General features: G+C 37.9%; 1 protein-coding gene across 1 annotated transcript in view; it reads right to left on the reverse strand.

Moving 5' to 3' along the window:
- Positions 1–3,433: 3,433 nt before the first annotated feature.
- SYT14 (synaptotagmin 14) overlaps positions 3,434–13,957 on the reverse strand; it is a 237,278-nt gene continuing 226,754 nt past the window's right edge. The window contains exons 7-8 of the mRNA XM_037027621.1: positions 8,917–9,106; positions 3,434–5,101 (exon numbers count right to left, since the gene is read on the reverse strand). Coding sequence (XP_036883516.1) covers positions 4,788–5,101; positions 8,917–9,106 — 504 coding nt within the window. The 3' untranslated portion in view covers positions 3,434–4,787. The remainder of the gene's footprint in view (positions 5,102–8,916; positions 9,107–13,957) is intronic.

Genomic DNA, 13,957 nt, shown 5'->3' on the forward strand with positions numbered 1-13,957 from the left:
CTCAGTCCTCTACTAACTAAACTTGTATCATTTCGTGGCTGTCTTCTGGCCGTAGAATGCAAGCGCCGTGAGGAAAAAGACTGTGCAATTTATTATCTCAGTATCTGCAGCACTTAGAATGACAACATGGCACACAGTAGGCACTCTTATAAATATTCTTGAAATGAAGGAAATAAACCCACGCTTAAGAAAGGGCACAGAAGAAACATAAGGAAATTGCGGTAATAGTGCAAGTCTTTCCTCTCGCCATTGACATGGGCAAGATACAGGCTAACGATACAGGCTGTCCGATTCACAGAGCAGAAAGGCGGTCATCTCCAATGAAAACATCTTGGATTTCCAACAGTACACAGGAAGTAGAATAAATGGATTAACACGCTTTCAGAATAGAAGTATAGGCTAAACTGGCAGAGTAAGTGAAATCACCCAAGTCTTTGAAAATCAAAATCCTCTACAAATAAGACACACAATAAGTACCACGTGTCCTGAGAAGAAAAGCAATCTCTAGTCATCTTTTCTTTGCCTTGCATTCTCTTTCCCAGGCTGTTTCCTTTTCTCTTCTTTTTTTTCTAGTTCTGCCATTCAACTGAGGTGGGTGGGGTTATTGATGAATATACTGTCGTGCCATTTTTGTTTTGTTTTGTTTTGTTTTGTTTTGCAGCCAGTGAAAAGGGATGCAGCTGCAAGATTCATAGTCCGAGCCTTAGGGTCATTTTCACCTGCTTTCTAATCCCAGTTCCATGGCTTACTCACTGGTTGACCGTGGGCGAGTCTGCATAACCTCTACGCTGCCTTTGCTTTATCTCTGAAATGTTGACAATATTACTTGCCTCGTAGTATTGTTGTAAGAATCAAACAAAGTAATAAATTACTGTGCTAGGTCTTAGTAAGTTCTAGCAGTTACCATCACCATTATTATGCATTTTGGTGGACACATGACGTTTTCAAGATTTTTCAAACTGTTCCACAGCGTGTTCAACTTTGTGCTCAATACTGAGTGTGTTTTGGTGATGGTGACGCTGGCGGCTGCCTCCGGCACTGGCCATAAATGAAATGGGGATGGGGAACAGGGGAAAAATAGCTTTGAATAATAATTATTAATGTGAAATAATATAACAACTATTTGAGAACAATCTCTATAAATTGTCCAGTCTATGTATGAAAGTGGCAATTTTATGTAAGTAGATTTGTGTTGTAAGTAGATTTGTGTTATTTCTTCATATCTGGATAAAGACCTTCAGCAAAATTTGTTAGTGAATAGTGCTCTCAATTCATCTAAAATTCATACCTTCAAATAGCCTGTCTCTCAGTTCACTTAGAAAACTGTGATATCATTGGCCTCCAACTCATCTTGAAGAACACCCACCATTCTATGGCCTCTTCCCCTACTGGTGCTACCTTACTTTGCAATCCTTGATTACACCTCTGATTTGACTGGAAAGTAAAAAATGAGGACGGTATCAAGAAAATAATTTAACATGTAACTGAGGTATCTGCGCTAGGCTGGAGGAAGCTGCCTTACAAGGCCCTACAGTTTGACACATGTATATTCATCAGGGTAGTTTTGATATTTTCTCATTGGTTTTTCTTTTTTTTAAGTTGTGGTCCCATTTGTTATTTTTTGTCACTAAATACAACATTATTGAGAATTCTCTGGATGCATAGTAAGAAAATATGCAAATGGACTTCACACAAAATGTGGATAGTACAGAAGACACAAGCCTATAGAAGAAAACTTCTGCAAGGAACCAGGATATTATTCTAAAATTCTTGGCTGATTCGCAGTACATTTTGTTTCCTGGGCAGTAATAAACTACTACATTTTGCAGCTCATTTGGGAGACGAATAAAGTCTGTAATTCCAGGCTCAGGAATTACATGGATGCCAGTCAATTGCTGTATTTGGACTGTCTCCTTTTATTATAAAACTTAGGGGACTTTAAGAAAACAATACGAGGGTGGGTTATCTTTCTCAGGTTTCTGAAACAACACCTGCTACCCACCAGTGGGCCCCTATTTTCTATAATTCAGGCACACAAAGAGCACCGCCTTGTGCATTAGCTTCAGTAGAGTGAAGTGGGTCTCTTGAGCCTTATTTAATCTTTTCTAAAAAAAAAAATAGACAAACTTTTGGGAGTAATGACTGTAAGTTGTGTCAATCCAGGGCAAAAAGATATATATTTTTGCTCTGTGAGGAAGAGAATGGACGCAAATAGCACCTCAAACCAAATACAATTTCTAGTAAACTATACATAGAGAGGAAAAATAATCTATAAACTTGATCAACGTTTTCCTTCTTAGTTATCGAAAAAGTCAGGGCATCTTCATCTTTCCATACATACGTGGGCGTGTGTACCCGTGTGTATGCACACACGCACACGTCTATACAGGTACACACAGACACTTCATTATCTTTGAGGATTTGGTAGCTGGGGTGGAAATAGGGTCCTTCTTGAAAGTTTTTTAAATTGTTAATTAATTTTTAGGCAGTATTGGATTTGATACTTATACCAGGCAAATCCCCAGATATATCAGCGCGCACACCCAATTCTGGGCATGGTCTGGAGAAAGACAGATTTAGTAGCAACAGCTACCTGGGTCTCATCCTCACTGCAGGAAAAAAGCACCAAGCTGGTTTATAATGGTGCGATTAGGCTTTGTTACAGCTACAAATACCAGTGACAACTCTTCATTAGGAGATCCCGGTTGTTAGCAATGCAGTCAGTAGTTTCAAAGCCAGATCGGATACCTGTAGCATCAAATGCCTAAATCTAATTTCTCAGTAAAATCTATACCGGCTCCTCAAATCTCATTCCATCCTGCTGCTGAAAATACTTCCATGAGATATGCCATTCGATTTATGCTCTAACTTTGTAACCTAACTCACTTAGGTTACACCCTGGAAAAAGCTGATGAACGTAACAATAAAAGAATGAACTTTTCCCTTTAATGGACTCTAATAACATTTATCCTTAAACCTCGTGTCATCCAGTATAACATTTGTATTTTACCTTATAATTCATGTGTATGAATGCAGAGAGCTGCCATTTTTTAAACTAAAAAATAGTAGGAGTTCACTGTCTTTTTGGATTTCTTTTAAGGCCTTTCAGTACAGCCAGGTTGAAATAATAATATCTATGCATGGTTTTGTTATTATGGTAATAACAAGTCATAGCTTACAATAATATATAGTAATTAGTTGGGACTAGGAACAATGATAAACTGCCTTTTAGTAACTGGCAAATAGTTTGTTTTGTCTAGTTTAACTAGAAATTAGAAACAGAAAAACATTTTCATATATATAAAACACACTCTATTTAATAAAGTACATGCAAAAAATTATATATTGAGCAAGAAGCAAAATTAAAAAGAAAACAGCTTGTAGTATTCCTGATTCATCAGAATTCCTAAATATAAAAGCAACAAATGAAAATGCCTTGTGATGTAAAAAAAAACAGCACATTTTACACACTTCAGAGGAAATAAAGAGCTTGTGATACTGTTCTGAGGAATCTTTCATTCATAAAAATCGAAGGCCTAATTTTGCAAATACAACCTTCAAGCTGTATGAGCAAATTGAACTTACATGAAAGGCACAGGATGACATCACGCTGAACGCATCTGTGAATTTCATAAAATCTAGCCACAAGTCACTAGAAACTCCATAAAGAATCTGAGGACTATTTTGAACATGATGTTCTGGTTCAAACTCAGAACTGGAGAGTCCTTATATCACAAATATAAACTGAAGTAAGAGTGACGATTTAGAGAGAGAGCAGTTTCTTACCTGGATGCTGCCTGCTTTACGCAGGGCTGGTTCCTAAACACTAAGCGCAGATCTTTAAAATTCTCTTTAACTTCAATTGTTTTCAATTTTCTACAGCTTATCGACTATATTTTTTAGTTTGTAAAAAACGTACTTGCACATTACTACAATTTTAAAGAGTCAATCATTGAAAAGAACTTGTAATGTAAGGTCCTGTTCTATTAGCTTCCTACATTGGAATACAAGAATACAGGAAGTGCTTTCAACAGAAAGTTACGTAGTTCTACAGTACAACCTGTCTAGGAGACTTGCAAGGGACCAGTACAGTGACTTGGTCTCTTTGGATCAGGCAAAAGCAGAGGCAAATGAAGTCATGAGTTTAAAAAGTAACACTAAATTACTTTCACAACAATGAAATCTCGCTTGCCCTTAGACTTAGTGCTGAGAAGAACTGAGGCATGATGAACCTAAGTGCACAAAGGGAAAACATCAGGAATAAAACAATTTTCAACGTGATTGGAACCCTTCAACATCAGCTATGCCTTACAGCAGAGGTGGAGTACATTAAATGTACTTTAATTTGAAATTAAAGTACATTTCAAACATCAGCAATGGGTCAGTCCAAATAGGTTTCATGGACTATATGCAGCATGATCTAAAATAGTGTTGCAACTAAAATCCTAATTAAAATCATTTCTAATTGTGATCTTTCATAGAATAAATGACTGGCTCTTTTGCTAAACAGTAACGTCAACTTCAACCCAAAAGCACGCTCTGAAAGCTCTGGAGCCTGTTAATTTAACGACAACGTTGTAAGTCTTTCATCTTCCCAAACAAGCTCCGCCAGAGACGGAGCCTTTCCTACTTCTGTTGGTATTAGGTATTCTACCACGGAATTTAAAACATTTTGGTGGAATGTTGAGGACGATTCTTCAAAGAAGAACTCATCTGATGGTGGCTCGGCAGAAACAGCAGTGTTGCCACGGGGAGCAAGGGGCCTGGGGCTGCGCGCGTGCCGGCCATCACGACTCCAGCAGGGCGTGCCACCTGCACACCTGCTGTCCTTTCGACTCCTTCATCTCCGTCCAGTGACTGAGCTCCTCTTCTCCGGAGCTGTTCAGACCTAGAGCGATCCAGCCTATCATCTCTTTCCTTTTCATACTGCGCTTGTTATATACGGACAGTATAAGTGTCACATCAGAAAGCTGAAATAGGGCCACTTGAAAAACAAAAGTTTCCTTGTAAACTGGATTTGGCTGCCCTCTGCGGATGGATGTCTTGCATTTAGACATTTCTTGACCCATGGAATTCAGGAGAGTTAATTTAACATATGTATCTATAGAAAAAAACAACAACAACATACCACAAATATCATTTGAAACCAACTCAAAACATCTTTCTTGTAACATCTGCTGAGAGGATTAAGTATCTGTACTTTATAAGGATATGGTGTATACCGTGGTTAATGGAAATTCAACTAATTCTATTTTGATGCAGATGCTTGTAAAATGTGACAGGTACAGAGAATGCTAGGTGGGCAGCAAATCTTTTGGGGGCACTAATAGCTCAACCTCACTGTTTCTACGTTATGGTTAGGATTTAAAGGTATACCTCATAATCCTTCCTCCACCCTCCCACCCATGCCCTGACCTCCCACGACCACCCCACCCGTCCCGTCCCATCCCCATTTAGCTTCACTAAGCAGGACATCATAGCATTAATAAACACTTAGCAAGCTCAATTAGCCACAACACTGTAAAGCATTCCACTGTGTTTTCAGAGAGTAGGAATAAACAAACAAACAGAAATGAAGGCAAATGGTAAAGAGGGTAAGAGGAAGACAAGAATGCAAAGATGACGTCAAAACAGCTTAGGATGAAATGTTAAAGAAATCTCTGCATGGATGTGGTTTTTAATAATCTTTTCAAACCAGTTAAAGACCGAAATGATGCCGAATGCATTAAGGGCTTGAAGTTCAGCAAATCAAGTACAACTTTCTCCTGGTTTCATGCAGCAGTACATTTAATGTGCTTTTTGGATAGTCAAAATGAAAACTATAGGATTCCTTTTGACACAATTCAATGTCAAATATAAGTATGGTATCTAAACTATTTTCATGAGGTATAAAAAACTGATGTGATGTTTAGTGTCCAAAGTGAAACATGACAGGCCACTGCCTGGGCATTTGCAAGGTGAACCCTCTCTTCGTACAACTGTGCTTTTAAATTCTTTCTACTCATGCAAATGATCTTCAGCATGTTGATCCATCATGTGTACTTCATATCAGAATTTTGAACAATTTTCATGAAGATTGCAATATTTCTCATGAAGTAACTATTTCTGTTGTATGAATCAAAATATAATGAATGAAAAAATAAAACCTTTAATTTAAAAAAGTTTTGCTTATTTTATACTCTGAATACCATCATCCATAATCAGAGATAAATTCTAAGTTAGTTTTATTTAAAGTACCACAGATAATAAATGTGCATTTTTTGGAAACCAACATGGTGGACAGCTTCACTGCTGGCAAGTTTTAGGGTATTTTGTTTTTGCATGAAAAGACAACATCCAATTAGCCTCTACAGGAACTCACCTCGGATTATATAAACCTGTCCACCTATCAAGTGTTTTAGACAACAGAACAGTCCATCTGACAACAGGGGGTGGAAAGCAGTAAAAGAAATAATGACCAGATGTCAATTGTTGGGTGAAAGAGGGTCAAAGGTTAGAATTAAAGAGGAAACACTGTTCACTGGAGTGGAAGAACACAAAACTTTAGCATTTTAATTCAGGTAGAGGGGTGAACAAAAGGATTGCTGGGTAAAGTTCATGAAATGAGACTTTTTAAGGTCATTGTGTAATCTTAAAGAAAAATTACCCTGATTTAAAGGGGGGCATCTTTATAATGATATCCTCTTGGTCTAAAGCACACTGAACATAGAATCATGCAAATTATCAGACCATAAAAGACTGAATAGAAGTCATTACAGGATCATTCTTCTTCTTCTAAATTTTTAAGTTTATCCATGCAATATTTAATATTTCACATTCTTTTATCACTCTCAACATAATATAAAATTAAGTTATGAAAAATAAAATAGAACTACCACAAATTTTGCCCTTGAATATTGCTCTTGTTTCTTTGAATAACAATTAGATTATTTAATTTATAACACAGTTACAAACTTAGTGCCTAGGTATATGTGAAGGGTCACAATCTTATAGAATATATACAGTATAAGACCAACTGATAAAACTGTCTTCTATTTTACTTTATAAATGCTCCATGTAACTAATTTTAATGTTGACTTATTTCAGATAAACATATTGATACTGAAGACCTAATTCTAAAATAATGGCTATTGCTTTAATTTACTCTTTAAATCCAGAAAGATGGACTTGACTTTGTGGATGCTAATCTCTTAACCTGTTTATTAGCAGTCCCTGCGTCCACCCGGCTCCCTTCAGTTTAGCTCTGATCAGTGATTTCTCTGTTTCTGTCAAAGTGGATAGAATGAGGACAGAAAGGCAAACATTTTTCATTTCACTACTTCTTAGCTTCTCAAGTTAAATGTTTTTCAAAAATTAAACTATTAGCTAAAGAAAGAATGAATGGCAAGCTGATAGCTTGTGGCTCCACGCAAGCCCAAGAGTATCTTATTTGTTACAGTGTTAACTTCTTTTTCAGTCTGAATGTCTAAACGCAGGGTGTGCGCTCTCCCATTTGTCACAGGCCTCACCATATTCCTTATCTTGCATTTATACATTTTGCTCATTTCAGTTACTTCCCAGGCCATTAGAATTTGTATTCTAAGTATGCATTAATGAAGATAACCAAGTAGCTGTTTATTCTAGTAACTGTTTCTTTCCTCCCGCTGACTTTTTTCCTTCTGAAGAGGAAGGAAAACAATTCCCTCCTTTTATGCACCTTTATCTGATATGAGTCTCACAATTACCTTGTGAGAGACACACCTTAGTTTTATGTGTAAGTGAACAGACTTAGGGGAGTTACTTGTCCAAGGGCAGAAATATAAGCATAATTTGGCCATCTGACTTTGAATTTAGGAATTCATACATTTCACAATGTACGTAAGAAGCAAGGTTTTCAATACCACTTAAGGCAAACCAAATATGTACATGCGACTTTTCATTTTGATTGAAAAAACATTTTAGGACATTTAGAAGTTAGTTTATTTCAAGGGTGAAAAAAGTTTCACCTCCTTCAAGAATTATTTGATACTTGGAGTAAAAGACTGCATTAAGCAAGTCTGAAAGAAATCTTTAAACAAATTTAAGGTGGCCATTACTATTGAAAATATCCTTTCGAATTTTTAGTTGAGGACATTAACAGCTTTAATTCGGACAAGTACAAAGAAGCTGCTACTTCCTGAGTTCGTTCCCACAGATACTAACAAACAGTTCTGGGCATATATTGGGTGACAATTTCTCCGCACTCCCATTAACTCACCCACACCCCTTGAGCTGGGAGAGAGATAAGGAGACAAGAAGAGTGAGAGGCCCAGAGACAGGGCAGAGCCATGCCGTCTAGCTTTCTGTCCCGAGTATTTAGGGTGAGTGCAAAAATTGTCCTTATTTGTTCGTCCTGGTAAAGCCAAAGGATATGCCATTTAAGAAGACTCTGGTGGCAGTACTGACTGATAATTTTAAAAAAAGAAAAAATATGAAAAACAGTTTCTTCTAAAATTATTAAGGGAGAAAAGAAAGAGAAATGTAGAAATTTATACATTAGTTTATAGCTCTGCCCGCAGACAGAAGATGCAACATCAATCCTCAGGCGACAACAATAACCGCACCTATTCCTGATCATATCCGTGGAATAGTGTTCACTTTAAAAGACCCTGAACTCTTTTCTGGCATTAGAAGATAATGGCTATGACAGGGAGAATTTATTCTGCTGACATTAGAAAAATTAAAAGTCTTGATACCTTACAATTAATGTTTTGAATTTCAAATTTTTCTACTTCCCAAATGACTGGAAATAGAAAAAAAATGAAACAGATTAGCTGATGACTATTACACCATTTCATTTTGATCGGTTAAGACTACACAATAGGATTGAGGTCCCTAACACTGAGATCCCCATACATGCAGAAAACATTAGAATTAAAAAAAAAATTTTTCACTCACTGGGTGGTCTGTTTGCTGCCAAGTTTTTGAAGTGGCTGCCTTTTATAACTTCTGCTGAGAGTCTCCCGGTGGTGGCGTTGTAAAGGAGGCCAATGAGAATTTCCGGGACTGAGCCATGCTCGAGAGACTGGCACGAGGATGTGCTTCCACTACAGGACACTTCTGACACGCTCATCTGGGAGTCACAGCCCTGTGATCAAAAGTGAAATCGTTACAGCACTTTGTATGAAAGATAAATTGTTAATGCTGTGTTTATTGGAATTAGGCAAGTAAACCACAACACAGACAGAAGTTGCAAGCAAAGAGCCAAACAATAGATTCGAAAAGTTGTTCTTAGTATATTGTAGTCACTGGCTCTCTTTTCACTACACAGCAGCCAAAGGAGTAACAAGGATGAGTTCTGATACATCTCTGCATTGTTATGCACAAATCAGAGACTTCTTAAACTCACAGATGTTAATGAACTTTTTCTTCATGTAAAAACTGTTGTTCAAAGCCTTATTGACCTTAAAAGACTGACAGATTTATTAGACTCAATTACATTAAATGTAAATGTCCTAACAATATCTTTAAAGATAAAGATCACACTTTCATTAAGTAAGTAAGATAAAGCCATCTTCTACTTATAAACCATTATGTAAAACACATACATACAGACTGCTGAAAAGGATGGAAAAAAAACGGTGACAAAAAATAAACAAAGGAAAATTGGTGTAGCTCTGTTAGTATTAGCCAAGGTTAGCTTTAAGGCATAACCATTTCTGAGAGATGAAGAGATACAATCAATAGTGATAAAACTTTCAATTTACCAGGAAGATAAATTAATTCCATATTTGCATGCATTCATAACATGGGTTCAAAATACAGAAAGCAAAAATTGCTGTAACTAGAAAGAGAAATGGATAAATTCACAACCAGTAGAGACTTCAGCACACTTGTTTTGGTAACTGACCAAACATGCAGACAAATACGGGAAGTGGATGTAGAAGATGTGAATATCACCATAAGGAAATTGACCTAATGGTTATATATAGAACACCACACCTTACCGAATATGTATTTTCTCAAGCTCACAGTGGAATTTTTACAAAAATACACAAAAATAAAGCAAATAACAATGAATTTCAAGTAATGGAAACTATTCAGAACATTTTTTACTCAACTAGAAATCTAAGCCATTTTATAGTAAAGAAACAATTCCTATATATTTGGAAATTAAGAATATAGTTCTAAACAACCTATGGGTGACTAAATCATAATGAAAATGAGTTACATGAAGACACTACTAAGATAGATAAAAGTTGGAGTCCAATTAAGCAAAAAAAGAGAAAAGGCACAAACCACGTATCAGTAATGAAAGGGGAGACATTACTACATAACCTATAGACCATAAGAAGGTAAAACAATAGTACGAATAGGCCTCTCCCAATAAACTGGAAATTTTGATGAAACAGACATATCCACAGAAAACTATAACCACAATGGACACAAGAAGAAACGAAATATCTAAATAGTCTTATTGAGAAAGTTGACTTTGCAATTACAAACCTTGCAATTACAAGGAAAACAAAACTAAAAACTTTAGCTAGGTGGCTCTTCTGGTGAATTCTGATTAATAATGCTGGTCCTCCCTCCACTCTTCCAGAGAGCAGGGAAAGAACAAACAGTCCCGTTTCCTTTGAGGATCTAGCAAAACCTTCCACTAAAACCAGACAAGGACATTATTAACCATTACAGGATTTTTCATTCATGAACTTTGATTCAAAACCCTACTAAACGAGTAGCAAACCAAATCTAACAACCTATAACATCACACTTAACAGGAAAAAATTTTAATGTTTCTCCTTTGAAACTGGGGATGTGACAATGACGTCAACTGTTCCCACTTCTACTATCAGCGTAGTGGACCCCAGCCAGGGGAGGCCTGGCCTTACTAAACACAGTAGAATGATTCGGGAGAGGAGGAGATTCAACAGTCCCATGGGCAGATCACGTAATTACGCACACATGAAATCTAAACTAGTCCACAGAGAGCTACAGTTGCATAAGAAAGTAAAAGTTTTAGATCTATACATTGCTATAGATCTATCAATGCCAGGAACAAATCTGAAAATAAAGTTTATTTACAAACAGGATTTATTAGAGCCTGAAATATAAAATATCCACAAATAACTATAGTAAATGATATACAAAGGTATGTATACAGAAAACTGTAAATATTAGTGAAAGAAATATAAAAGTGCTACATAGATATCCTATGTTAATATATGAAAAGGCTCAATTTTACAATAGTCTTTCTACACTGCTCTATAGATTAAATGTCATCACAACAAAAATCACAACAGATTTCTTTGTGGCACTCGACAAGCTAATTCTAAAATAGATGTAGAATATATATAAAATGGAATATTAGTCAGTCTTTAAAAAGAAGGAAATAGCACCCTAATGACGACGTGGATGAACCTGGAGGACATTGTTACGTGAAATAAACTAGTCACACACAGTTACTGCATGATTCCACATACACGAGGTACCTAAAACAGTCACCCTCAGAGAAGCAGAGAGGATGGTTGTTGCCAGGGGATGGGTGGAGGGAAAATTACGAGTTGTGTTTAATGGGTATGAAGTTCCAGTTATACAAGATGGGTAAGTTTTAGAGAAGATCTGCTGAACAACGTGATACCCATGGTTAGCCATACTGTATTGAACACCTAAAATTTGTTAAAGAGAGATGGTAAGTGTTCTTACCACAATAAAAATGATAACATAATATATAAGATAAAAGGCCCTGCTCTAGTATCAAATTTATTTTTTAATTATACTTTATTGATTATGCTATTACAATTGCCCCAATTTCCTCCGCCCCCTTTTCCTCCTACACCCAGCATACCCCACCCCCTCAGGCAATTCCCATACCTTGGTTCATGACCATGGGTCATGAGCATAGGTTCTTTGGCTTCTCCATTTCCTGTACTGAAATCTACAGCCAAATGGCTCTTTTGTAACTACCAATTTGTACTTAATCCCTTCGTCTCTTCACCCATTCCCCACTCCCTCCCAACTGGCAACCATCAAAATGATTTCTTGTCTCCATGATTCTGTCTCTGTTCTTCTCGTTTGCTTAATATGATTTTTAGATTCAATTGTTGATAGATATGTATATTTTGCCACTTTATTGTTCACAGTTTTGATCTTTTTCTTAAGATCCTTTAACATTTCATATGATGATGAACTCCTTTAGTTTTTTTCTTATCAGGGAAGCTCTCTATCTGCCTTGTGATTCTAAATGGTATCTTTGCTGGGAAAAGCAATCTTGGCTGTAGGTTCCTGTTTTTCATGATTTTGAATATTTCTTGCCAATCCCTTCTAGCCTGCAAAGTTTCTTTTGAGAAATCAGCTCACAGTCTTATGGGTATGCCCCTGCAGGTAACTGAATGCTTTTCTCTTGCTACTTTTAAGATTCTCTATCTTTAACCTTTGGCATTTTAATTGTGACATGTCTTTGAGTGGGCCTCTTTGCAACCATCTTGTTTGGGACTCTGTGCTTCTTGGACTTGCTTGTCTATTTCCTTCACCAAATGAGGGAAGTTTTCTTTCATTATTTTTTCAAACAGCTTTTCAATTTCTTGCTCTATCTCTTCTCCTTCTTGTACCTTGTGATGTGAATGCTGGAATGCTTGAAGTTGTCCCAAAGACTGCTCGTACTATCCTCATTTTTTAAATTTTTTTCTTCTTGTTCTGATTGGTTGTTTTGTGCTTCATTATGTTCCATATCATTGATTTGATTCTCAGCTTCATCCACTCTACAGTTGTTTCCCTGTAAATTGTTCTTTATTTCAATTAGTGTACCCTCCATTCCTGGCTGGATGTTTTTTATGCTCCTGAGGTCCCCACTAAGTTCCTTGAGCATCGTTATGACTAGTGTTTTGAACTCTACATCTGATAGATTGCTTATCTCCATTTTATTTATCTCTTTTTCTGGAGTTTTAATCTGCTCTTTCATTTGGGTGATGTTCTTTGTCTCCTCCTGTTGGCACCCTCCCTGTGTTTGTTTCTACGTATTAGGCAGAGCTGCTCTGACCCTGTGTCTTGGTAGCATGGCCTCATGTAGTAGGTGCCCTGTAGGGTCCAGTGGCATAGACTCCCCTATTACACAAGCTGGTTACTTGAGGTGTGTCCTTCATGTGGGCTGAGTACCTCCCTCCTCTTGTGGTTGAGCCTTGATTGCTGTTGGCAGATCAATGGGGGAGATTTACCCAGGTCAGTCAGTTGCAAGTATTGGCTATGACCACTTACTACCAACCTCTGCCCTCCATGGAGGATCAGCTGTGCAGGGGTGGGTGGAGGGGGCTCTGATGGGGTCTGTAGCTGTCCACTGGATGTGCAGGCTCTGGGATTTCCTGTGTGGTGCAGGGCCAGGTCAGCCCCTACCTGTGTTTTGCCTGGGGCCAACCTGTCTGAGCTATAAGGGAATCTGAGATGGCTGGTACTTGTGCTGGGCTTGTAGTTTCCCAGGTGAAGCCAAGCTCTGAATCTAGGCTAGTCGCTATTAGTGTAGGGTCTAGGGCCATTGAGCAAGTAGTACAGGGACCTGGGGCTCACTGTGGTGAGCTGTTGCTTTTTTTAGAGGATTTAAGAAGTTGTGATGCATGAATCAAGACCGGCTATACATAAGGAAAAGCAGCTTGCGTGGGCCTGTGAGTTGAGAGGGATGGAGACTCTGGGGATCTACAGGGTGGGGCAAACAGTGTTAGCCAGGTTGATGGAGTCTCAGGTATGGCACCAGCCTACTGGCTCTGTGGCTCTGAGAGGGGAGAGTGCAGAAAAGGGACAAAGATCTCTGCCCATCTTTGTCTGGGAGAGAGCAGTCCCCCAGCTCTGCCCTTGATACCAGATGCTTCAGTTTCTCCCTGTGTCCCGCTGGTGCCTTTCAAGCTGCTACCCCAGTACTGGAGCTCAGGGGAGTGAGTCTGAGTAAGTCCATGTGTGGGTTCCTTAGGAGGAACTACTTGGGACTCCAGAAGTTTCTCCCACCAACTAA

The sequence above is a fragment of the Sturnira hondurensis genome, unplaced genomic scaffold (assembly GCF_014824575.4).
Source record: "Sturnira hondurensis isolate 20B ecotype Veracruz unplaced genomic scaffold, ASM1482457v3 Scaffold0019216, whole genome shotgun sequence".
NCBI classification, from domain to species: domain Eukaryota; kingdom Metazoa; phylum Chordata; class Mammalia; order Chiroptera; family Phyllostomidae; genus Sturnira; species Sturnira hondurensis.